The 27,000-nt window shown below is 38.5% G+C and overlaps 1 protein-coding gene across 1 annotated transcript in view; it reads right to left on the bottom strand.

Annotated features, from left to right (window-relative positions):
• RYR3 (ryanodine receptor 3) overlaps positions 1-27,000 on the bottom strand; it is a 466,421-nt gene that overhangs the window by 257,995 nt on the left and 181,426 nt on the right. The window contains 4 exon segments of the mRNA XM_039843988.1: positions 2,404-2,503; positions 3,538-3,650; positions 9,224-9,302; positions 11,460-11,534. Of these exon segments, the coding sequence (XP_039699922.1) occupies positions 2,404-2,503; positions 3,538-3,650; positions 9,224-9,302; positions 11,460-11,534 (367 nt within the window).

The following is a 27,000-nucleotide window of genomic DNA, read 5'->3' as shown; positions in this document are numbered from 1 at the left end:
GATAAGCTCTTACAATCTCACCGTGTTTACTTTGTGGCAAAATCCAAATCAGATTGCAGTCATAGGAAAGAAAGAAGGTTCTGGGGAGGCGGGTAGCAATTTGTTATTAAGAGTTATCATCTTAGGAGAAGCTAGCTTTTGAATGCATTTAACACAGATCAAACTCGAACAGCATTCCTACAGCATCAAGGGAAAGGCAGAATGACATTCCAGTATCCCTGAGTAGACAAGTATAAATGCCACTATCAATTAAGTTCTTCGCTTTTGGAATAAGGAATCTCAATAGCCATGGAGTTCAATGATGGATAGGAAACACTGAGATTCAAGGACATGACGACCAATTAGTTGTCAAATAAGTTCTGAGCCTTAATTCAAAGATTATAGTAGCAGGACAGGGGCCTCGGTCTGAGCTTTACCTTGCACAAAGAAATGAATCTTTTATCCCACTGAATTAAAAAATTCTCCAGCTTACTCTTTTCTCAGAAGACATATAGCGTTAATATGCTCCATGTCTGTATTAGAATTTTTTTTAATCTCATAATTAGATCACTTTAGGAATTGTCAAACTATTTCAAGTGTTGGATGAAAACAGTTGGAATGAGAAGTCATGGCAAAGGATCATTGCATCTTGTACAGGAACAGTCTGATATTCCCTAGTTCATTTTTTTTTCATCCAGGCAAGTTTTTCTTAAATCTCCCCCAAATACTCAGAAGTCTTTTTTCAGTTTTCCTCTATCTGTACTAATATTTCTAGTTCCATTTTTTTTGCATTAAAATAATTTATAATATACTGTAAGGGAATTCTTAACAGCCAATTTATTTAGAAAATAAAAACCCACCACGATCATGCTCTTGATTAAACTATCATCTCATGATGGTGAGGCCGTACCCCATTTGGAGTTCTTCATTTACAGTCCTCAGGCTCCTCCAATCAATATTCTGCTCACACAGAGAAAACTACCAAGTGCTGGTGCATCACAAGGTTTCTTAATTGAAATATATCAGGGCAATAGCCAGAAAAGGGTCACGATGAGGAGTATGTAGATTCTCAGGGGTTGAAGTGGGTTTCTCAGCAGTGGATACTGAAAGGGCATTGTCTACAGGGCCAGTTGACTCAAGTGATGAGCTACCCAGGTTATCTTACAAGGGTACTCAACACTTCTATAAGGACCTCTCTGACAAGATTTGCCAACACATCTTAATTAATCTTCACAAGCCTTCTTTTGGGACTGGGAAATAATTTTATTCCTGTGACAATGAAAAATGTAACATGGAGATGGTTCAGTCAAAACTTCCTTGGGGACGATTTAAACCCAGAGTTGTTGATTCCTCACAGAAAGGGAATGACTGACAATAGACAGGGTAGTAGGTTAATTTTGGCATGAAAGAAGAGTGCTAAACATACCCTGCCTTTTTAAAGCCTCTTACGAATTACTGCAGGAGTTAAAAATCTGTTGTTTCCTGATATTCAGTTTAGCTGTGATGCCTTCTGAAAAAGCAGTATCACCTTGACACTCTCAATTTGTCATTTTCAAACATCATATCATAGGAGGGCATCCCAGTTTGAAACTACTAGGTTCAGGATTTAAAATAGGCTTTAAGCCTGTGATATAAGTAATTTAAAAATTGATTTTTGCTGCCAAGTGTTAGAATGTAATGTGATGACCCATGGGTCATTGACATTTGATTATGCTGCTCAGCTGTGATATTACCCATGAATAAGGTAAGGCCAGTATACAGTATACTTATTACATAACTTGAAAGGTACATTGACTCTGCCTGGCTCCAAGAAATAGGATATGTCGAACAAACTTTGATGATATTACTTCCAAGGGAAAAATAAAATACTGAAAATATTTCATTTATTTTTTTTTAAATGGCCTTTCATAAACATAAGTAGAAACAAATGGCTAAGTGCTGGTGCATAACGAAGTTTCTTAATTGAAATATACCAGGGCAATATCAGGCAAATGTACTTTTATTATAAAGCCTTCCTTCCACCTATATGAAGAGATGCGTTGGGGAGAAAAATTAATAACATCACCGTTTTGGCGAATAATCTCCTCTAAAACTGAAGTCGCTGAGGTCTTTACACTTATAACTAGTAATCATAAATAAAAAGTCAGTGGGTGAGGGAAAGTGCTTAACCAAGTCCTAAATAACAGTGGACTGTAAAGGATTAAAAATAATTCTAGGAATGTGCATGGAACTATCCTGTAACCAGAAATCAGGATAGATGATAATCCATACCGACATCAGAGAATGGAGCACAGGTGAACTAGAATTATGCTAACTGTGTATCAAGACACTCAGGTGGAAGCAGAGAAGCCACAGAAAATGCCATTATATACAGCACAAGACAGACTGGCAGGCTGAGGGCTGCATGCATATAAAACAGCACACCTTCTTCGATGCTACTTCCTGAGCATGTAGGATGTACATTCCAGAGTGTTTGCATAAAAGAGGCATCCACTTGTATGGTAGCGTTTGATATGGAGAGATGCTGTGGGAGAAACAGATATGAGACATCCTTTAAATCACTGGGCCAGTCCTGACAGAAGCAGCTCACCTAGAATTTTAAGGATTGAATTAGACAGCCTTACTGTCATCTGACTCTTTTTACATAGCTGTGGGAGATTTCTCCACCCAACCTAGAAGCAGCTTCAAAGCGGGACACTTTATTCAGGGAAGAAGTATTTAGCTGCAGAGGTGACAGACAAATGTTGACTATATCCCCTCAGCTGGATCTCTGATTCAACAGGAAGTTATAAAATGTCTATTCTTGGTAGAAGAGAACTCACAAATGGGAAAAATTATTCCAGCCTTTGGTCTAGGCAATGTAAAATCTGCCAACAGGATTGGCACTAAGAAATTTAAAAACTTATCTTTGACAATTCTCTAATCTTCGGGCATTTCTTTCCCTTCCCTCCCCTCCCCTCCCTTTCCCTTTCCTCTCCCTCTCCCTCTCCCTCACTCTCACTCACTCTCCTCTCCTCTCTCTCTCTCACACACACACACACACACACACACACACACACACACACACACACTTGTGTCAAGGGCTCGATGTCAATGATGTTTGCCTAATACTCATCCTCAGGCACAAAACCTCACCTGCCTCTTTCAGCCACTATGACATCCCATATGCTGAAGCCATTTAAAATTTTCTTTTTCTAACGTAAATTTATTTTCCTATATTCCATTCTTTCAGGCTTGTTCTTCACTGGACAAGAGCTAAACAATGTGATAAATTAACAGTAACAGTAGCTAATGTGTAAATAGTTGGCTTTGTCTGGAAGTACCTGGGGGCATTTTAGCAGTTTGCTGGGTACAGTACCTTAATCTGAAAGGACAACTCACAGTTAAATGCCAGGCCTCATCACAACCTGGCAGGGGAGGCAATTTAATCGCTTCTCAAGTATACTGTGTAAAGACATCCTATCCTATGCATCCTGTTGCGGCACTGTTTGCCCTGGCCAACCATTCTTGAAGAAAAGTATTCTGAAAATGAAAGATGCCTGTTAACGTGGTACTTACAAGGTATCTTTCAGAAGACACGCTGACAAGGATGAGGTCATCTCCAATTCGAACTTTTTCTCCCTCGGACCTCTGTTTGGAAGCAGGATGTATGGTCCACCAACAGGCTTCCCCTACATAAAGGCTCCTCGAGTTAGTCATTGGTCCATAGAAGCCAGTGTTCTTCACTCCCCTTCCTCCTGATGATAATCACACATGCCCGCATGCATGCACACATACTCCGCACCTCAATTTCTACTTATCTATAAGCATTCTAGTTAGCCCCACATCTGCTCTTGCCTATGTCTATCATTCTCATTTTCTCTAGAGACAGAAAGACAGTGTTGGGAAAGGCTACTGGAGGCTAGAAACTATAGAAGACTGAGTATTTTTAATACGTATAGAAAAACACTTTATAGGCACCTACAAATCTTTAAGAATTGACTTCATTGGTTAATTGACCAATCACAGACTTTTATCTTTGCTCCATCCCTGCCATGAAATTCTAAAACATCAGTACGTCTACTAAAACTAATCAGATTTTCAAAAGACCTAAATCTACAAGGACTAAGATAGCAGGTGTGAAGTTGATAGCAGTGAAAAGAAATTGACATTTTGGGAAAAGAAAAGCAGATAAACGATTCTGGCCAAGAAAAAGTTAAAATTCAAGTTTTGGGGTAAGAAAATGGAGGAGAAGCCAATCTCAAAAAATAAGGCCATTCCTGCTGCATATTCCCTAGAAAATCCCTGGAATTGGAGTTAACAGTTACTTATGAAGGTAACAGTAGAAGATGGAGTTGAAAAGAGGTGGACTAAAGTTTTAAAGGAACAGTTAACCTTCTGCATCCTTTCCTCTGTCTTGAATAGCCAGATATATAACTCCTTCTCCACCCTACAGAAGTAGTTAAATCCATGGAATGACAAACGATCAGAGATCTGATTTTGGAAATACCAGGCACTGTCAAAGAAGAAAGTAGAGTATTGCTGAAAATAGAGAATGACTAAAATTCTATGTTCTAATTAGTAAAATCCTCACTTCCTTCTCTTTACTTCCATCCCTCAATTTCCAGAATGCCAGGTGCGATGCTGAACCTTCCTCCCTAACTTTCGCACCCCACCCCCACCCCACCCAGCCAAATTTGAGAATTATTCTTTAGGGAAGCCAAATATCCAAGATAAAAGATGTTGTTTGGATGTCTCCAGTGAAATGCCCAGGTCTTCTGCCCGATTATCTGATGTGAAGTTTATGAGATAGGCAAGCCACAGCCACACACTCAGATTCTGGCCTTGATCTAAACCTGAATGGAGACAAAGGATCACCTGACATGAGGAAAGTCTAAGATGAATGACAAGAACAAAAAAAGGGGTTGGGGAAGGGCCTTGTAGAAAACAGATTACAGAGCCAAAGAAAACTTTTTAAAAAACTCATAATAATTTCAGAAAGAGAAAAAGTTACATTCACAAAACTGCTAGGAATGTATCCATAAAAGCTCCCTTCAAAGAAAAAGAAAAATTCTGACTCTAAAAAAGAGAGAAAGAAAGGAGGTTATAGGATCAAGTTGAAAAACTCTCCCCAAAAGAAAAACAGATTAGAAATAGGAGTGAAAATAAAATTAGAAAACCAATCTAGAGAATTTCCAGGAAGCAGGAAAAGAGAAAAGGGAGGAAACAAATAAATGAAAGTAAAGTTTTCCGAAAGCTGAAAGACAAGCATTTTCAGATTGAAAAGGCCTATGGAGTGCCTAGCACAATGGAGGAGAGAGACCCTCACCGGGGTCTATTCCTATGAGATTTAGAACAGAATAGATCCGGGTCCAGACATATCGCTGTGGAATTAAAGACATCAAGGAAAAAGGGAAGAGCTAAGTAGCTCTCAGATAATATAAACAGGTCACATACAAAGGATCAGGAATCCGAATGTAGATGTCTCAACAGCCCGACCATAAGCTAGGAGGAAATAGAAGAAAACCTTCGGGATGCTGAGAAAAAAATTTTTTTTTCCAATGTAGAATACTGTGAATTACTTGTGAAGCTGGAATTGAAAAACTTTTCCACGAATCTTTTCTGTAAAAGCTACTAGATAATGGGCTCTGCTGAACTGAGGTAAGCCAAGAAGGGGGAAAAACATGAGATGCAGGCAACATGGAATCTAGGAGAGAGGCAAAGGGAATTTCCTGGATGATGGTGGGTGTTTCTAAGAAGACGAAACTGATAGAACAGCTAATGTGACTGAATCTAATCAGGGGAGAGTTTCAGAGTTTAGAAATGAATGAATGATTGCGTCATAGAAAACAAAACAAATAAGGCAATTATTAACTACTGGAAAACTCAAAAGTAATACAATGACGTGAACCGATCCTAGTATTTCCTGAGTCTCATTCGCAAATAAAAGTCACAGTTATACTATTGTAAGCAGTTAATATTGATTTGGTAGTTATATAAAATATAGATGTAAAGAGCAGCTAAAAATGTAACCATGAAAGCTTCGTTCAAAGAAAAAGAAAAACTATGATTCTAAAAAAGAGAAAGAAAGAGAAGACAGGGAACAGTAGAGCATAAGAGCTAATTTTTTATTATTCATTTAGGATCATCACTAGATAATACCTAATTTGGAAAGAATAACTAAATATCAGCATACTATATTATTCATAGACAAGTGGTCAACTAGAAGAGCTGAAAGTAGATGCCCCAGAGAGAGGGAGGAATCTAGAACAGGGAGGGACAGGGCCAAAGACTGATGTTTTCAACAAGCCTAGGAGCACTATTTCTTTAAACTACGTACAAATATTATTTTGATTAAATAATTATGATTGTTTTGATTAAATTTTGATTAAATTAAAATTTTCATGGCAACAGAATATTTGAAGGGGAAAGGGGTATTTACATCTACTATGTAGTCTGGACCACTAAGGGCATTTGGGATAAAGTGAGTCCTAAAGAGGCAGCGAGGGAAGAGTCTACATGTTCTCCTGCCCTCGCCTAGGAACAGGTCAGTGATCGGCGCTGTCCCCAGAATCAACAGAAGATGGCCCAGGTGACGACCCTAAAATACATAACAGCACTTTTAGCGTATTTTTTTCATGATTCTTTTCTCTTAAGTCTAATTCTAAAGCTATGTCTAAATGCTTAAAACAAAACAACAACAAAATGTTTAAAAGAAGAAAAGAAAGAACTCAGTAACCAAAATCAAGGGCAAAATGAGCACCAGTTCTGTTAAATAAATCAAATCATTTATTATCCACCACACAGGAGGAATTCCAGAATAGTTCAAGCAACTGCCTCCAAACTTCTCACATTTTCCTAGAGATTAAACTCAATTCTTGAGCATTTTACTTGTTTTCAACTCAGAAGACATTTGTGAGCCGAAAGTGCATTAACAGAATGATCTGGTAAGTGAATGCTACTCTGTTGGATTCAGAGTGAATCTCCTCCTAAAGTGAGAAGACTCTCCCCAGGCAACACCAAAATTTATCTGTGCTGTACACACATTCTCCTTCTCCCTCAGAAATAACGAGCTAGGCTTCTTCAAAGAGAATGAAATGGTTTGCGGGGCAGGGGTAGGTGAAAGAGGTTAATTGTTTTAGGCTCTAGGTTTTCATGAACATGTGGCCAACTCTTTCCACTTCTCTTCTGCCAAAGTCAGCATCTGATCAGCCAACTTGAACTTGGGTCAGTTCGCATGTTTCCCTAGTCTGTCAGAACTCACATCAGGTCTGATTTCAGAAATTTAGAAGAGTGCTAGAAAGAGTAATAGTTTCTGCTACTATTTTCCCTCTATTTTTACTGGAGGCTCTAATGATTAAATAGATTTCCTGAACACATGACTAGAAAGTGGTATTTCTAAATTTCTTCCCGATTCTCAAAAAGTATAATCATTAATGTAAATAGAATGACCATGCATGACTTTTCTGATTATGTGCTCCAAGACTGACAGCTGTTTATATTTAGAGGCCAACTTGACATTCATAGTGTGGTACTTCACTCATTTTGTAATTTTCAAAACAGGTTGACAACTTAGAGGAAATGACATCTGAAGAATAACACTTTAGCTGAAAACAAAGCAAGCTCAAATCAAATTCAAATATAATCTTATTATAGGGAAAAAAACCCATAATGGTCAAAGGCAGGCCCACTGTTTTGCTTTGTATAAAAAAAGAGGAAAGAGTTTCTCCGTAGGCATTCTCAGAAACCACTGTGTGTGAGGCAGAAACAGCAGGTGTACCTGATTTGAACTCCAGATTTCTTTTTCTATGTCATCTGTAAAATCAGACAATCTGCACCATTCCTTTATGAACTGACACGGTTTTAGAACATCTGTACAGACTTTTTGTCCTTCTTTGGCTATCCAACAATGAAACCTCCTCTTCTACTTCAGAGAAAATGTTATAACGTTACAGACTGCATCCAAGTTAGTCTTCCATCAGTGTGACCTAGGCTGCTTTCTCTTCCCTGGTCTCTCTTTGTTGCCCCTTTTCCAAGCCTGGGGTTTCAGCTGTAGAGAGGGTTCTACCCAACATTCTTCCAGTAAATTCTCATTTGGCTTGAGTTAACTTTAATCAGTTTGTCTGCAACCAAGAATTCTGATTTGATATATAGCCCAGCCTCTAAACTGAGCAGAAATCCTATATGACATGCCCCTGACAGATGGTCAGACTGCCCATGGATACTTTCAGCCACAGGAAGCACCATACATCCTAAGGCCAGCTGTTTCTCTGCTGGATTACTGCAGATATTACAAGGTGGCTTCCTTCGTTGAGGTGAAAGGTGCTTCTTTTCAACTTCTATTCACTGTTGCATTGGTCTTTGGAATAACCCACAGCAAGTCAGTCCCTTCTTTGATACTGTAACTATAACTGCAGATCACTATAACTATAGTTATCTTGACTGTCAATATTTTTGACTAAACTAAAAAAAGTATATGAAATATAGCACTGATGGTAAAGGACAATTAAATGACATTAAAACATCTAGTGAGAACTGTCTTTTTATTATTCCTTCAAGCCTTCTAATTCTCTTAGAGAAAGTATTAAGTTTGTAGCTCGTGTATCATTGACACTTTTCTAAATATTTGCCAACATCTCTTCAATTATTTAACGACGCAGGTTTCTTTTCATTATATTTATTTTTATGGCAAGCAATACCAGTTTTCTACTTATAGCAATGTTATAAATTTTGTCTTTAAAATTTTAAGTACAAAAGTAAATTTAAATAAAAATATAAATGATAATAAAGGTGATGCATTGGAATGGCAAAAACCACGAAGGCAGGTGTCACTAACATTTGGAAACACTGCTTTAGAAACAGCTGGTTCATTGCAGAATAAAATGGAACTACTCCTCTGATCAGGACACTGTACTTCCTTATGTTAGCCCTTATTATGCTATCTTTGTTTTTTTTTTAGCAGTTTTTCATTACCATTGGGTCTTATCAGGAATAACTTCTCTACTTATTCTGAGCACATATCCCTAAAAATTATTTTTCTTTGGCAGACTGGGGTTAAAGCATTATGTTCTCTTATTCTCAGTTCCTATGTTTCCATCACATATATATGTATATTTTTTTAACATTCTCCAAAATTTTATCAGCCTTATTTCTTGACCCCACAGGTTAGTTGATTCGGAATCCCAAATGAATAATATATTCAGTATCCTTTTCAAAATTCCTTAGCCCAAGACCCCACTGAGCAGATCTGGGAATGCTGACTTACCTGTGGCATGTTCCCGTAGACCTACATCAAAGGCAAGTTTATCTGTCTGGGATCTCGATGTAGTCAAACATGTTAGATACTGTGAAACAAGAGCAGATGCTAGTGAAGTCATACTTTTCTGTCAGGTCTTGGCATCTCACCACTACTTGGCTTCCAGTTGTCAATGTCAACATTGAGGTACTGGGATAAGGGCTTATCTTATTCATTAGTATAATGGTTTGGAATATACTTTTATATTTAAAACCTCAAAGAGGTTCTTACCTGATAATCTGGAGACTTAACTTATGGGACTATTTGTTACAGAAATAAATTTGAAATGTTAAATATGCTTTAGTTCAAAGATACTCTGAGAAACTCTTAAATTGGGTATAATATAAATGAAACATAAATGACCAACAATACTGAAAGGACTGAAAAACTTCGGTACTTCATTTTCTGGAATATTATGTTACTTTTAATTGTACTTATCAAGAGTGTAGTAGCATGGAACAAATTCCAAATAGTATATTTGTATAGTTAACATGTATACAGAATTTAAATGCCTGACAACCAGGCTAAAAGAAATGACACCAAATTGATAACAGAAGTTATTTTTGGACAGGGTGATAGACCATGATGATTTCCTCATTTCTGTTTACTTTGTTTTTCAAATTTTCTATGAGCTTTGAAACTTCTCAGATAATGTCTATGTTTTTTTTTTCCAATTATAAAAATACATGTGCACATAAAAATTAATAATGATTTAAAAAATAACTTAAAGGGGGGAAAAATCATGGGTCGTTCCCTGTCTCTTCTATTGATGGGCACAGTGGCTGACCTTAGAATTATACTGGGAGGTAGATATGCACTTGGAACGTGCTTTCTGGGTTATAGTCCTAGTTCTCAACAGCAGGAAAATGGAGAATCATCACATTGTACAGAGTCGTATCACACAGGCTTTATTCTCAGTGCTGCTCCTAAAAAGAACTAGCCAGTATAGAGTTTATGTTAACTGTGAGTGAGATTTGCGGGTAGGGGGATTGTAGGCCCGTAAATGTAATGATAAATAACATAAGCCTTCGTTTCTCTACCACAATGTTAGCTTGCGTTTTCAAGGCCAGGAGAAGCATGCTGTTTGAGGTTTTGTTTATTCTACTTAGATAGAAAAAGAGAGGTATTAAGGTTTAATTGTCCTATGGATAAGCACCAGATTCTGAAAGATAAATGATTACCTCTCAGTTCTAGAGACTGTCAGGGTACAAAGTTTCCCCACTCTAAATGTACCCATCTCCTGCTCGGATAACCTTCCATTCCGTCATTTTTGTTCTGTCCTTTGCCATGAAGGACTACAACAGATGAATGTTCAGGCTGAAAAGGTCAACTTCTTACCAGTGCTCAGGAAAAGAAATGCTGCAATAAATAAATTATTTAAGAGGTAGCTGCTGCTCCTGCTGCCAATTTGACAGTTCGAGCTTTGAGATGAACTTTGCAGCATTCTGCAGGTATAAATGTGTGAAAAAGAAGTCTTGAATGTAACAGTTTTCCACTAGGGCCAGAAAGAGAAGGCAAATCTTCCTTACATTGATAGCTAGTAAGAATGATATATGTAGGGGCTAGGAGTAAACATTATTAGAGCTGGAACATATTATAGTTCATTGAGATCACAATATACTCTTTAATACTCCCTACCAGAGACCTACAATATCTGTATTTTTACAAATTTATTTAAAACTTGAAAAAAAAGTTTTTCAAGTTACACTGAGTTATCACCATTGGGTTAATTCTGGTTCTAGATCCCTCATTAGTTATAGCCTTATCAGCTTTCTCCTGCCTCTGTGATAACAAAATACCTTCAAATTCTTCCAGGACAGAAGGCAACAGATAGCACCCCATTTCCTTTAGCTAGTAAAAGAGAAGATGTCTCACAAAAATCTGATTTTTATTCTATGCTGGTTATCCTTGTACATTCAGGTTAGATTTAGTTAAATTAAAAAAAAAAAAAAGACATGGCCCTTTTCCTCATGGAGTGGAGAAGAGGGCTGTCTGACGTTATGCAAATGCAAATATATAACTGCAAATCGGAGTAAGTTATAAGAAGAAAATGCTAAGACAATAATCTGTTATAATTATTTACGTTCTGTATCACTTTCGCTGTTAACTTGACCTAAACTCTTGCTGGCGTCCGGTACTTTCTCCCCTCTTCTTCATCTTTCCCCTCACCCTTGAATGGCGAAAGCAGACACCCAGATGTGCTTACCATTCTGCTGAAAGAGTGCCTCAGGAGAATCGCGTGGCCATATAGCAGGGTCCTGTGGCCACCCCCTTGTGCTGCCTGTGGGGGAGGAGGAGGAAAATGTCAGCACAGGCCAGTGGTGGCCTCTGTGAGAGCAAAGCAGCACAAGAATTCTAGAAGACAAACTACAAAGAAAAGATGCATTGCAAAGCTCCCAAGGAATTAATTCTAGAAGCAAGTGGCCAGCCTACGGGACGGGGGACTCGTGACCACAGCCATGCAACATCTTTGGGAGGAGGTGTGTGGAGTCAAACCTCTTCTCCAAAATGGCCTCTGCCTGGAATCAGCAGAAACCCAGAGCTGTTCTACCAGAGAAGTATGGAAATGAGACAAGTACTGCTTACCTTCCTTTGAAACTTCTCAGAAGCATTCAGAGTGAGAGAGAGAAACAAATGTGATGTAACTACAGCCAAGCTGCTTGGGCAGGCATAAGGTCACATTCTGTGCCTTGTGGCTTTTCCCTTCAAGGCTCTTCCACCCACTCATTTAAATGGGTCCGATTTACCTAGCTCTCGCCAACCAGAGATGGTTCTGAAATCGGGACTTTGAATGGGCAAGTTATGCAGAAACAGACCCTTCAGTAGAGGGGCCATCTAGGTACCTTCACTGCCTCACCAGGCAGCTCCATTTGGCTGTTCACTCAGTGGCGGCCCAACCAAGAAAGAGGGAGGCACAAGAGAAGAGACAGCCACCATAAAGCCACTGATGTCTGCTTTCTACTTTTCCCTGTAGTCTGACTGGCATATCACTATTGCAACTGAGTAGTTCAAGATCTGAGACAGAACTATTATTTATTCTAGTTATAGGTGAGTAGGTAACATGGAAAACTAAAATCTACAGAGAATTCTAGGAATTTTTGTCATCGACATTTTCGACCTTTTACTTAAATCTTTCCCTGTCATGTTAACCTGCCTTTAGAGACAATAGTTTTGATCACATACTCCTTTTATGAAAAAATATTTGTGCATAAGACCCTGTACCCAAATATACACAAAAAGAAAATCCAAAGCCTGAGATAAAAATTGATCATAAATCATAAAAGCCTAATATTTTCCTTTGATATGTCAAGGGCACATTTTATGCACAGCATTTCAATTAGAGCTACAGACCTGCAGCCCAAGGGGCTGGCCTGAAGTGCTGCTCCGCTCCTGTGTCTACTCTGCATCAGAGCCTTGAGCAATGAAGGGGAAGTCAGTGGTGTGGAGAGAAGGCTGAGGTTTGGATAACAAGGCCTGGAGTAATTTTATTTTAACTCCATTTGGATTAACAGAATCACTTTGTCAAAAAGATAATTTTTCATGTCATACGACCAGCCTAAAGAAAAAAGATAAATGTGGTATCATGTTTAAAAAAAAAAGCTGGTAACTATATATAACTGTGGCTGTGCTATTTCCACAGCTATGGAGATATTTAAGTGCTCTCCAGACTTTAATACTATGGAAGAATTAAATGCTCTTCACAATATTTCAGAAGTTATTGAAACCATTTGAACTAATTTTAGTTGCTGTATTTACGAATGTGTCAACAGCTTACGTTAAAATTAGTTACACTAAATAATTTTCACATCTTGTCAGTCTAACCAAAATTTTCCCTGTACATTTGTATTATTACAAGTTAAGTGATAGCCCATGATGGCTTACGTTATAGGTATATGGTCCCAGACTGGTCCTATGTCTCGAACTGAACTACGGACTGAATTATGTTTCCCAGTGCTGAATGTGTGTCACACCTTCCTCCAGTTCATCCCCGTTTCCATCAACTCTTTGAGTAATCCAAAGTAAAGATCAAGAGTTGCTGACCCCCAAAAGTGACACTAAAGAGCTTGTGCTCCTCCCCTTCTCTGGCTCTGCTAGTAACATCTGGACCTTATGTCCTTTATTATGGTGACAAAAGAAAAGCAGAGAGACTTAAGTACCCTGCTGGGGCTGAATGAGACATCACTGTGCAGAACCCTAGAGACTTCACAGCCAAACTCCTCCATCTGCTAAGGCAGTGGTTCTTAGACATTAGCGTACATCGCTGGTTAAAACACAGGCTGCTGACCCCACTCCACAGTGTTTGTTTCACTAGGCCTGGGTGGAGCCTGAAAACTTGCATTTTTAACAAGTCCCAGAGGACATGACACTGATGCTGCTGGTCCAGTGATCGCACTGAGAACCACCGTTTTAAGGAATGGTCAAGCTTCAGTGCTAGAAGGGTAAAGGAGCTTTCTCTGCAGAAGCTTTGATAATCGTCACCCTGGTGAGAGCTACTGCTGGGCACACACTATGTGCCAAATGCTTTACGTACAATCATGGCTCATCCTCATAACTTTTCGAGGTAGAAATGTTTTCTCCCATTTAGAACATGAGATATTTGAAGCTCAAAGAGGGTAAGGACCTTGCCATATGTCTTAGAGCCGAATGTGATGGTTGTGGGACTTGAACTCAGTTAACTCCAGAACTTGAGCTCATTTCACTCTACTTTCCATAATAGATTCATTAGCCTACTGTGTACAAAACCAGTGTACTAAGCACCAGGAGGAATAGGATAAAAAGATACTTCCTCAGCTCCTTAATGAAGGTGAATTGATATAGCTGGAATTAAATGAGCTCTAATTATATAGCAGATGCAGAACTACACTAAGTGTTGTACATGAATCAACTCATTTTATCTTCTTAATTAGTGCTGCAGAGTATGGTAATTATCTCCATTTTACAGCAAGGCAAACTGAGGCTTAAAGAGATTAAGTCATTTACTAAAAGTCATAGAGGCTCCAAGTGCAGAGTTGAGTTGTAACAAAGACAAGGGACTTAACCATATGTTATAGTATCTCCTTCTGTGTAGTCTGGGAGGGGAGATAAGACTTGCGTATCAAAAATCATGTTACAAATAGAAATGACCTTTCTGTTAAAAGAGCTGAAGACACGGAGCACTAGAATAGACCAGGAGGGAAAGGAGGGTGTTAAAGAATAGCCTTGTCTAAAAGGTAGACCATCATGGTCCACTGGGACTGCTGACAGGTAATGATGGTGAGAAAGAGGAACCCGCATGGCTGAAGGCCTGGAGGTAGAAAGTACGAAGTGCATGTGGTGACTAGCAGGTGTTTCACTGATGAGTTTTGGGGTCAATGAAAGAAACAGCTGGAAACAAGACAAGACACAGGTGTGGGGTGGTCAGATAATGGCAGGCTATGACTGCTCCACAGCTGAAAGGAAACTGGTGTAGATTTTTAAAAGGAGAATCTCACAATCAAAACTGTACCTTAGGAAGGTAAACCTGACCGCAAAATGGTGGGAACACTGTAGGTGTTAAACCCTAGTGACAGAGAATATCGTTCTTTCACTCAGTTCCCATGACAACATGAGAGCATGCAGACCAAAGATCTTGGGATTCATCCTTTACTGCATTCTCCCTCTCATGCCCCACAGTCAATCCAAAGCCCCTTTGGTGCTGCCTTAAAAACATATTCTGTATCCAACTACACAGCACCCCACTGCTCCCTGTGTCATCTAACCCACTGCCCTGTCTCACCTGGACTGTGATAACAGCTCCTAATTGTGTTTCTTCCTGTGCCCTCCCGCTTTTATAGTCTTTGTTAACATGGCAGCTAGAGTTTTTCTTTTAAGACTTTTATTCACATCATGTTTCTTTCTTGCTCAACCCCTAACCCTGCCGTGGCTTCCTTTCAACACTTGGAAGTACAACTTCCTCACCATGGCCTCTAAGGCTCTGCATCAGGAGTTGGCAAATTTTCTCTGTAAGAGATCAGATAGTAAATATTTTAGGCTTGGCAGGATGCATGTGGTCTCTGTTACAGCTTTTATTTTAAACAACTTTTTCAAGATTTAAAAGCCATTTTTACCTAGAAGGCTTTACATAAACAGGCCATAGACTGGATTTGGCCTGCTGGTTGTCCTTGCAAATCCCTGTCCTACTTGGTCTGGTTCCTTTCCACCTCTTTGACTTCATCACCTGCCAGGAGCATGCTCCCCATTGCTCCCTTTGCTCCAGCCACATGGGCTTTCTTATATCCTTCAGACAAGCATGCTCCCACTGCGGGGCCTCTGTACATGTGTTTCCCTTCAATATTCTCATGGCTAATTCCCAACCTTTCTTCACTTCTGTGCTCAGTTATCTCATTAGAGAAACCTTCTCTTACCACCCTTACTCTATTGCACTTTTTAATTATTTCTCATGGCATTAATTATTAGTAGATATGAATTCACATGTTATTTTTGAGGTGTATCTACCCTCCTTCTCCTTAGGACATAAGCACCTGAGTCTGTTATGTTCTCTGCCACAGCAACATCGCTTTTATCAGTGCCGGGCAAACAGGAGGCACTCATTTTCATATATCATATTTAGATTTCCTGAATGAATAATTGGAAGACGTAGTCCTTCTGTCTCCCATTTACAAATGGGAAAAGAGAAACTCTTCCACGGTCATGTTGTAAGCAGTAAGCTTGGATTTGAATTTGGGTATAACTACAAATTCTACTAATTCTTTTCATTATTTAATGCTAATTAATTCTTTTCATTATTTAATGCTAATTAAATAATGAAAACATCCCAGGAAAGATGTGATATGCTACACAGAAGACCTCATGGATCTGTTCTCTAGGGGGATCCAGACTTCAAGACCATGAGACTTTATTGGAATGGCAGCCCTGTCCCTGCCACAAGTGACCTTGGCTGCTGTCACTGGCAGGAGGGGAGTATTTAGTACCACCTGACAAGACAGGGGTGGGGCAGGGCAAAGCTGGTGATGTGCCCTGATGCCATGTCCAGAGGAAAAATGTTCCACTAGATCATTAATTCAATCATTTTGCCTGTATATTCAAAATTAGTTCCATCACTGACATTTCTTTTGGTGGTTCCCAGAGGACATTGCCTCCCAGTAAGATAAACTTGATATAGCAGCAAAGGAGGGAGGGATAACTGTTTCTCTCCAGTCATGTGTAAATGTTTCAAGACGGTTACATCCCTAAACCACCTTCTTTTATAATCTGGAACCCCCGAATTTCACTTTGGAGGTCCCACTCTCTAGGAAGGCTCCTTGCTGAATTATAACCCATGAAAGTTTCAGGGGACATCTTCCTGGGAGGACTTGTAAGGCATGACATCATTTTCCGGATGTAAATATGTGTTTTCATTTTCATTTCCCCTTCCCTATCCCACTTCTGTACTCCTTTAGATTTTCAAAGTAAGAAGCTTCTCTAGAAGGCCACGAAGCAACATTTTCTGAACCTGCTAGAGGCCACTTACATTGCCCAGGAGGTTTACTGTGACACGAGTGACAACTAAATGATAATGACGCCATATAAGGGGGAAAAAAGCCAATAACACCTAATAATATAAACAAAAGCATGTAACCTGGTATTTTAAATTAGAAAACGTAATGAAAGAGTCTATTCACCATTGCTATAAAATACTACGTGTTTAGGCATTTACTTAGATGATGAGCTAAACCTTCAAAATGAAACCACAAACCTTTATTCTATAAAATGAAATTTGATTTGGTGAAATAGAAAGGTGTACTTTGTTGCAGAATGAGAATACTGGTAATACTTGTAAATGCTTATTCTCCTAAATTTAACTTACAGATTTATTGCAGTTAAAAAAAAAAAATCCAATAGGACATTTTGAAATTCAGCAAAATCTGGAAATATAAACAAAGTTTTTATTCTACAAGGAATCAAGTTTTAGTAAATGTTATGGAACAAAGTTAATTCATTCTGGTATTGGTTCAGAAAGAAGAATGTAGCATAATAAAAGCAGTTCATAAAGAAATTTGAAATGGAGCATCTGATAAAGCATATTTTTAGTACAATGGGTAAAAGGCAAGATTATTAAGCAAACATCTGTATGATACGTGGATAGCAAATCAGAAAAGCATTCAGTAAGATCCATAGGAAATGGATCTATAAAAGATAGATTCTGGATGGATAATAGAGTTAAATATTTCATTTTAAAATTAAATTCTAAAACAACTAGCATGTAATAAATGGTTCACATTCCTTTACAAATCTAATACTTATCCATGCTTTGAAGTCACAGAGGAACTCCAAGGAAACAAAAGGATCGTACCAATATTACTAAACTTCAGAACAATGGAAATATCGACATTTAATAGACTACAGAAATTCTTTGTATCAGTATGACAAAAGGGTTAACATCTTATTGAAATGTAAGGAGAAAAAACAAGCATCAAATCAAAAAATAGGCAAAGGATATGAATAAGTGATTCATATCAGAAATAAAATTAAAACATATGGAAGAGATTTTATCTCCTCTAGTAAAGAAATGACAATCAAAACAACTTTGACATATGATTTTACATCAACTATATTTACAAAAATGAGGGGAAAAACCCTAATGCTGTAAGAGTTGCAATTTAGGCAGTGCGATCCAAAATAAGGTGGCACTGAGTAAAACTCTTTTGCAAAGCAATATGGTAATATATAAAAGAGTTGCAAGAAGTTCATAATTGTTGCTGTAGTAATTGTACTTGTGGGAATAATTCAAGAGAAGCAAAAAAATAAAAATGTGTGCACACTGTTGTGATAAGAGCATTATAATCGGGACAAAATAAAAACCTGGAAAGAACCTGAATATCCGAAAGAAAAATATTATCTAGTGAATCATGGGGCTTGTTCAGGATATTCTATCCTGCAGCCATTAAAGAAGACAATTACAGAGGCTAATGGAAACACAGAAAATGTTTATGATATACCAGTGTGAAAAAGGCAGAATGCAAGTGCCTTCAAGGATTTTATATATGCAAGAACAATAAGGAAGCCTATAAAAATGAAATAGCCATTTTGTTGGTTACAGAACCATTGGGCTTTTCCTTTCCCAAATTTTTCTTAAACACTATTCTACATGATCATTTCAACTAAAAGAGTGTGTATTTAAGGAAATGGAGTGCTGTGTAAGTGTTTTGTCTACTCGTTAAAACTTGAAGCGCTCAAGGTATGATTAATTTGCTAGAATCCTCAGCAAATGACTTTAGCTGCCTGAAAGATGACTGGTAATGCCTATCTAGTACACCTTGCTTTTAGGCACTGAACCTAGTATCTAGCCCTACCCTGGTGCTGAATGGAAACTGCACAGAGGCAGCCTTTAACCAAGATGCCTCTGATCCCCCTTCCTAGTTTCCTCAGGTCCAGCTCCAGACTGGAGTCATTCATTGCCACAGGGGCCATTCCTGCTTGGATTCCATCCTGGCTCTTCTGATTGGCCTTTGTTTACCCTTCACCTTGGATCCCATCCTTGTTCCTGGATACTTGGTTTTTACACAATTCCACACTTCCCAAGGCTGCCTCCTTCAGCTGTCAGATTCCAGGTCTACCTATCCCTGATATTACAGGCCAACACTCTCCTCTGGTCAAATTCTCAAGAACCCACACACTCAGGCACTCCGCTTTTCTAGGAGGAGTAAACAGATAGGACTCCCCAGGTCAAATGGCACTGGTGAACCGATGGGGTATTTTCTAAACAGATTTAGACTGTAAATTCATAGTAATGGGGGCAATTTTCCTTCTTTAATGATCGTTAAAGTAGCACACTGGAACCTAGAAAGTGCATTCTAGGGGTGGGAGGGCACATGCATAGATTAATTTGACTTGTGATTTGGAATCAAAATCAGAACCTGATTGGCAGAGGGCCATGGCAGTCACTGCTCCCTCTGCCGCCATGTTCTTGTTGTAAGGTCCGCAGGGTAAACATGACTTCAGGGAGGGGCCCCCACCTTCCACACCCTCAGAGCTGTCTACTCCCCATTACTACATAACACAGGATCAATCAAAGCATGGAATGCTACAAAAGCTGTACACAAAAGGCTCCTTTTTCTCTTTCTTTCTCTTTCTCTTTCTCTCTTTCTTTCTCTCTCTCTCTTTCTCTCTCTTTCTTTCTCTTTCTCNCTCCCTTTCACTTTTTAAGCAGGGAAAATAGGTAGAATCAGCAATTCATCCCCCAATCACCCACCACCAAAGGCCAAATTTACCATTCTCACATTTTATAATTCATTGAATTCAGCCAACACATCCTCCTGGAAGCACCCTGAATTATTTTTCCTGGGTGAGAAAATTCTGTCAATCTCTCTTTTGTTCATTAATTTCACAGCCACATGGAAATATTTCAGGACAAAAGGATGAAAGGTCAGAGGCCGATTTAATAAACTGGAAGTCCTGGGTCATCAGCATCATCTTTAGCAAGAACCTGCACAACAAGGAGGTATTCCTTCCCAGGAAAATGCCCACATGGAGTCTCTTTTGCACAGATGGGATGAGTACGACCTGAGAGATGGCTCAAATGAACTGGGATTGCAGAGGAGCCTCTGTAGTGATGTCAAGTTCATTATTTCTTGTGAGCTCATACAGTCATGAGAAGGAAGAGCCCCTGGATAGTGAAGACTTTAGCTTTGAACACATGACTGAAGACAACTAAGGAATCTTCCTTTCGAGTCTTTAAAAATAAGAGTTTTTGATCTATGAGAATGGTAGCCATGTGCAACCATTTTCTCTCCCTTCTTTCCCAATCTATGGTGTTTGGGGAATGAATTAAATGACTTCTGGAGGTTCCCATTATGCCTGGGATTTTATAAACACTGATTCTGAAACAGAAAGATAAGCATTCTCCATTGAAGGGGGGGAAAGGTGGCTATTGGGATGCCTCCAGATTGAACACAAGGTCATTCTAGATGCATCTGTGCTTTTCTTTGAACACAGATGTGTCAGGGAAACCAGAGAGCCAGAACTGTAGCTCTAACACGTGTTTCTTATTATGGTGTCTTTTAAAAGAGCAAACTGGCAGGAGATATCTGTCAGGGTATTAATGACGTTTCGACTGATGACAAGTCGAGTTTGGAAAGAGTTGAAGCAATTATTTTCTCCTCTGAATTAATTTTTCCTGTTTCTCTCACAGCTAACAGATCTCTAAGAAACTGACATTGCCAAATTTATTCTTTACATAAAAGGACCCTGTTGGCCAGATTTGTTTTCCAGTCACCTCTCTAATTTTTATTTGAACCAGCCATACTCATTAGGCACCTGATGAAATGGTGGACTAGTGGCCACACAGGATCAAAACTAAGAACTCTGCCAAACATTTCCTTTCACCAACATTTCACCAAGGTAAAATTTAATGGATATTTCCTACAGAGAGTTTAACATCTGAAAGGCCAGAGTATCTTGACCTGAAAAATCACTCTCTAATCTATTATTTCTCTAGGGGGAAAAAAAAAAACTGTTCATCCTGGGGATAATAAAATAGGAATAAATTTTATCATAAAAGCACTGTTGAGTTCTACTGTGTACAAATAAGTCTATCAATGTGGGCTATGAGGAAGAAGATGAACTTCATTATATTTTGCTGTTTGATCCTCCTCCCTCTCTTGAACTCTTTAACCTATTCTTTTTCTCTTGGATGTCCTCTGTCAACACAACTTCTATTTCCTTCAATCCACTAACCCTCTTTGCACTGTTCCCAACGGTGATCTTGCTGGATAGTGATCAATTCATCCTCTTCTCTCTACAACCCCATAAGCAGCTCAGAGCCAAGTTTATATTCCTTAGAAAAAACAAACAACTGACTTTTCCTTGAAGTATATGAAGTGGCCTTGGGTGGAGAAGCTGATTCTCAAAGTTATAGGTATGTGTGGGTCTATGGATAGATAGAACAGGTGTTCCTAATACATCCTATCTATCTATGGACCATATGCTGCTTGGAGGGCAATGGCATGATTCTTCTGACCCTCTTATGGATTCAATCTAGAGAAGTGGTCCTCAATCCCAGCTATCCATCAGAATCACTGGTGGAGCATTAAAAATGAAAACAAAGGGGAAAAAAATCCCAAACAAACAAACTACAGCCCAAAAGACTGGGCCATTTCCCTAATATCCTCATTTGGCAGGTCTGTGGTAGGGTCTAAGCCCCCAGGTGATTCTGATGCATAGCCATGCTTGAGAGCCATATCTCTAGGACTTCCCCAGCTATATGGGACCATTCATTCAAGTAGTCAGTGTGATGCTTATCGTTAGCAGTGACTTCTCTTTTCTCAGAACCATTATTCTGGACCAGTGACTGGTTTTCCCTTTAAGTATTTTTCTAGAACCCCAATGAAGCAAAAAACAACCATGGGTGTTTCCCCTTGTTCTTGGTAGCTCTAGGACTAATGTTCGATCCTGTCTTTTAGCTCTGCTGCCATAGATGTGACTAGTAGAAAGACACAAACTTCTACCATGAAATATGTGTAGTGAAGGCTCTAGACAATTCAGATTCAACAGAGGAAGAGTTCCAGGCCGACCACAATCACCCTGAGATCCACCCATCTTTATGGCATCCAAGATCCGTTTAGATCCTTCCTAACCTAAAATCTGGACTTCCCTTTCTCACGGGTCTGGACTCTACAGGAGATGGAGTTGATGGCTAAAATAGAAGTTAGGGGTAAGGAACTTTTACTTTTCTTCTCTTACTTCTTGGTCACCCCTCCCTCAATTGGTTACTTCTAATTATCCTCTCACCCTGGTTTCTGTGTCCCCTACCCTGAGGGGTACACTTGAGCCTTCTGTATTTTCTTACAACGTTCTACTTTTCTGTCTGCGAGATTAGTGTCTCTTAGAATTGTTTTGAATCACCTAACACTTGGGTGGTGCTATTCACATGGCTGCTTTCAAAAGCCTACCTTTTGAAGGCCTCACTTAGGTCTAAGTGTTCCTGAAACCAACTAGCTCTTCTGTCAAAGAGAGAAATGGAAAGATTTAAAATAACAATAATAATTGTCTTTTCTGCTGATCTGTGAATGGAAACTTGGACCTGGATAGAGAAAGCACTATCTTCTCCTCATTGTGCAGGAAGCAAATTCATCACACTGACATGGGGAAGATAACTGACTGCAACTGACAGTAAAACCCAGCTTCCCTGGAGCTGCAAGAAAGCACATCAAACTTTATAGGTACGGAAACAAAGGCCCATTAAAATTAGCACTTGCTATCTGTGAGAGGAAGAGGAGGAAAGAGGCTTAGAAACACTGAATATGGTTCACAGTTTGAAAAAAATAAACAAAACTAAATCTCTGTTGTGCTCATGTTTGCCTCCTTCAATGATTGGAAAAAATAAATAATTTCCAAGTGGGATTGGTAGTTCCCATTAATATAATGCGATGACTTGGTACTGAAAAGAACATTGCAAGCAACAAATGATCTGAAAAAGGAATAAAGAAAGTGATCTCATTTATAACAGCATCGAGAATAAAATACTTAGGAATAAATTTAGCCAAGTAGCTGAAACATCTGCACACTGAAGAATATAAGATATTGATTAAAGAAATTGAAGAAGATACAAATAAATGGATAGATGTCCTATGTTCATAGAATGGAAGAATTAATATTGTTAAAATGTCCATACTACCCAAAGCAATCTACAGATTTAATGCAATCCCTATCAAGATTCCAATGGCATTTTTTAGAGAAGTAGAAAAACTACTCCTAGAATTCATATGAAACCTAAAAAGACTCCAAATAACCAAAGCAATCCTGAGGAAAAAAGAACAAAGCTGGAGGCATCACACTTCCTAATTTCCAACTATATTATAAAACTGTAGTAACCAAAACAGTATGATATTGGCATAAAAACAGACACATCAATCAATGAGACAGAATTGAGTGCCCAGAAATAAACCCATGTATGTACAGTCAATTAATATTTGGCAAGGGAGCCAAGAATACTTAATGAAGAAAAACCAGTCTCTTAAGTAAATGGTGCTGGGAAAATTGGCTATTCATGTGTAAAAGAATAAAACCAGACCCCAACACCTTATATCACTCACAAAAATTAAAATAGATTAAAGACTTGAACATAGATCTGTGTTTCCTAGAAGGAAACATAGGGAAAAAATTCCTTGACATGGATCTTGGGAATGATTTTTTGGATGTGACATCTAAGCAAAAGCAACAAAATAAAAAATAAGTGAGACCACATCAGACATAAAAGCTTCTGTACAGTAAAAACAAAACAAACAAAAAAAAACAATCAGCAAAATGAAAAGGCAACCTACAGAATGGGAGAAAATATTTGCAAGCCACATATATGATAAGGGGTTAAATATCTAAAATATATAAAGGACTCAGAAAATTCAATAGCAAAAAAAAAAAAAACCCAAGTAATAAAATTAAAAAATGGGCAAAGGACCTGAAGAGACATTTTTCCAAAGAAACGAATGGCCAAGAAGTACATGAAAAGATGTTCAGCATCAGTAATTAGGGAAATGCAAATCAAAACCACAATGAGATATCACCTCACACCTATTAGAATGGCTATCATTAAAAAGATAAGAAATAAACAAATGCTGGTGAGGATGTGGAGAAAAGAGAACTCTTGTTTTCTATTGGTGGGAATATAAACTGGTGCAACCGCTATGGAAAATGGTATGGAGAGTTCTCAAAAAATTAAAAATACAATGATCATATGATCCAGCAATTCCATTTCTGGGTATTTATCCAAAGGAAAAGAAAACACAATATTGAAGAGATATTTGCAGTGAATGTTCATTGCAGCATCATTTACAACAGTCAAGACATGGAAACAGTCTGTTGACAGACAAAAAGATAAAAATAATATTGTATACCTATATATTAGAATGCTATTCAGCCATAAAAAGGAAATCCTACCATTTGCAACAACACAGATATACCTTGATGGCGTTATGCTACATGAAATAAGTGAGACAGAAAAAGACAAATATGGTACAATATCGCGTATGTGGAATCTAGAAAACCCCCAAACTCATAGAAAAAAACTCAGATTTGTGGTTGCCGAGGTAGAGATGGGGAGTGGGAGAATTGGGTGCAGGTGGTCCAAAGGTACAAACTTTCAGTTATAAGATAAATAAGTCCTGGAGATGTAACATACAGCATGATGACTCTGTCTAGTATATTGAAAGTTGCTAAGAGTAAATCCTAAAAGTTCTCATCACAAAGAAATTTTTTGTAACTATATGAGGTGATGGATATTAGCATATTGTAGAAATCACTTTAGTATATATGTATGTCAAGTCGTTATGCTGTCCCTCTTAAACTTATACAGTGTTGTATGTTAATTTTATCTCAATGAAACTTAAAGACGACAAAAATAATTACAGTTGATCTCTGCTCTTTACACTGGAAGATATCACTGCTGACTATCAATGAGCCTCAGAAATTTGAAGAAGTAAATATGTTATCTAATAGAGCCCACAGTGGGACAAAGAGTCAGAGCAACAGACAGACTTGAGTCAGAGCAGCTATAATTCCTGGCAACTTATTGCTGTCTAGTAATCAATATGCATCTATCACTGTTTACGTAGTTTGAAGAATCAAGGAAGATCTTACTTAATGCACTAGAAAACTGCCAAAACTGTCACGAAACCAGAGAATGGAAATGACATACTCCATAGTGCTTTTTAAACAGAAAAAGGAAAGCATAGTACGACATAGCTCTTGACCACAGAAAATGTGTTACCTCAAAGAGAAAAAGATAGTTTAATAAGTGTTCATATTTAAGTAAGGCAGGAGGCTGTAATTATATTGGAGTTATCATCTTGAACTTTAAATTCTTGTTCTTCATGAAAATAAAGCCTCTATCACTAAGGTGCTTTAAGTAATCTCTCTTCTGGTATCATGTTAATACCTCCTCCCAGTAGTTATGGTAGAACCTATGTACTACACATCTCTAACACCAGACTTTGGTCTCTGACATTATTCTCCATGATATGGAAACCAGGGATATTTGAAGAGTTGTTCAATTTCATATCTGTGACAGAAATCGTGAGACAGGCCTGGGCTGCTTTGTTGATTTAAAGAAGCAAGAGCATTCTCAAAGACATTAGAAATAATGCTAAAAAGGCTAACGTGTACCCTCTGACCAAGCAGGGGTAGTCTGAGCATCACAGAGAAAATGACAACTGTATTTTAGAATATGTTGGGTATTTGAAGAGAAATGTGAGTCTAAGAAGATACCAGAGCAGAAACAGGGTGACACAGTATGTGAAAATGTCAGTGTAATGACATGTGAGTTTAATAGTCTTAAAGCAGTGCTTCTTAGTTCAAATTATGGCAATCTATACCGATGTTATTTTTTAATCACTAGATTTTAAAAGAAAGACATAAACCAGGAAGGCTAATTAAAAGGTGAGAGAATGCTTCGTAATGTGTTTGGCTCTTGCCATTGATAACATGGTGACTCAGGTTGTCCCCCACTAGTGAATTACCATGAATTACAGGAGCTCGGTTTGGGAGAGGATGCTATGTGAGGCCTCATGGGTTGAAAATTGGACTGCCAGAAACCACGTGGCCCTAGCTTCAGGGAGGTTGGGGCACTAGGGGTGAGGTGCTGTCTCAGACTCCCCTTGCTCTGGAGACCTCTGGGATTTGTCAGGAAAAGCAGGATTCAGCCAGATCAAGCGAGTATATTTGAAACAGATGTTATAGCTAAGGATGTCTTTTGGTTTAGAGGTATACACATATGTATATGTTAAAAACAGGATTATTTAGGACTAGGTATACCTGTGTTTTGTGCTAGACTGGAGGATAAACTAAAGTAGCTCTTATTGGATGGATCATGGGTGAATGTTGAATACGGAAATCTCAATTATTCTGGCATATTTTGCGAGATGCAGCAGTTAGGACATTACTCTTCAGAAGGAGAGATTAGAGCAACTGAGTTTTTAATATAATTTAATACAAGAAATTAAAATAGTGGCTGTTTTTCTGTTGCTAGAATTATATTTTAGTAGCAGAGTACTACAAGAAAGAAAGAAATGAAAAAGGATTGACACAAATAGATTCCTTTTATAGAGGGGGATAAATTTGGAAAGATAAGTGTAAATATGAGGAAATCTTAAGTGATTATTCACAAGAAAGGAAAACGCTAAGGTTTATTAATAGGACTAAAATGAAGTTAGTGTATTTTTAAAAAGAGCACAAGTCACTGAATCCTTATAGATAGACAGTTGGGGGAAGGGATGGCGGAGCTGAGGAGCATTTTGCATTCCTACAAGCACAGAAAAATCAGGTGAAACAAGAAATCACTCGGAATTGAACCTATTAGCACCAGGATTCAGCACGTTAACTTATCAGTCTGGGTTGCTTTGGGAACAGCTCAATCTAATAAAAGATTGTAAATGAAGTAAGTAGTGTTAGAGGTGAAGCAATCATGGCCTGGGTAGCTCCATCTGGAAGAGAGACAGTGACGAGTTTAAAAGGGATTTGGTGCCATAGGAAAAGGCTGAGGTTATGAGACAAGGAATTGGAGTTCCATATGCACAGGTTAACTTGAGACTTCATTCTTGAGAGAGCCTGAGAATACCACAGTCCTACTGTTCCTCCTGCTGACTTGGACTGAAATTAGAGTAGCTAATAAATCGGGGATGTGTATCTCCCTGTCGCCCTTTACATCAAAGTAGCCACCCAGAAGAAACCACGAACTGGGAAACCAGCAGTTGCTCATTCTCCTGGTGACCAGTGTCCATCGCCTGGGGTCAGTTAAC

This window comes from Pteropus medius, unplaced genomic scaffold (assembly GCF_902729225.1).
Source record: "Pteropus medius unplaced genomic scaffold, Ma_sr-lr_union100, whole genome shotgun sequence".
In the NCBI taxonomy this organism is placed as follows: domain Eukaryota; kingdom Metazoa; phylum Chordata; class Mammalia; order Chiroptera; family Pteropodidae; genus Pteropus; species Pteropus medius.
The sequence above is the reverse complement of the archived record's forward strand: the minus strand, read 5'-3'. Positions and strand labels throughout refer to the sequence as shown.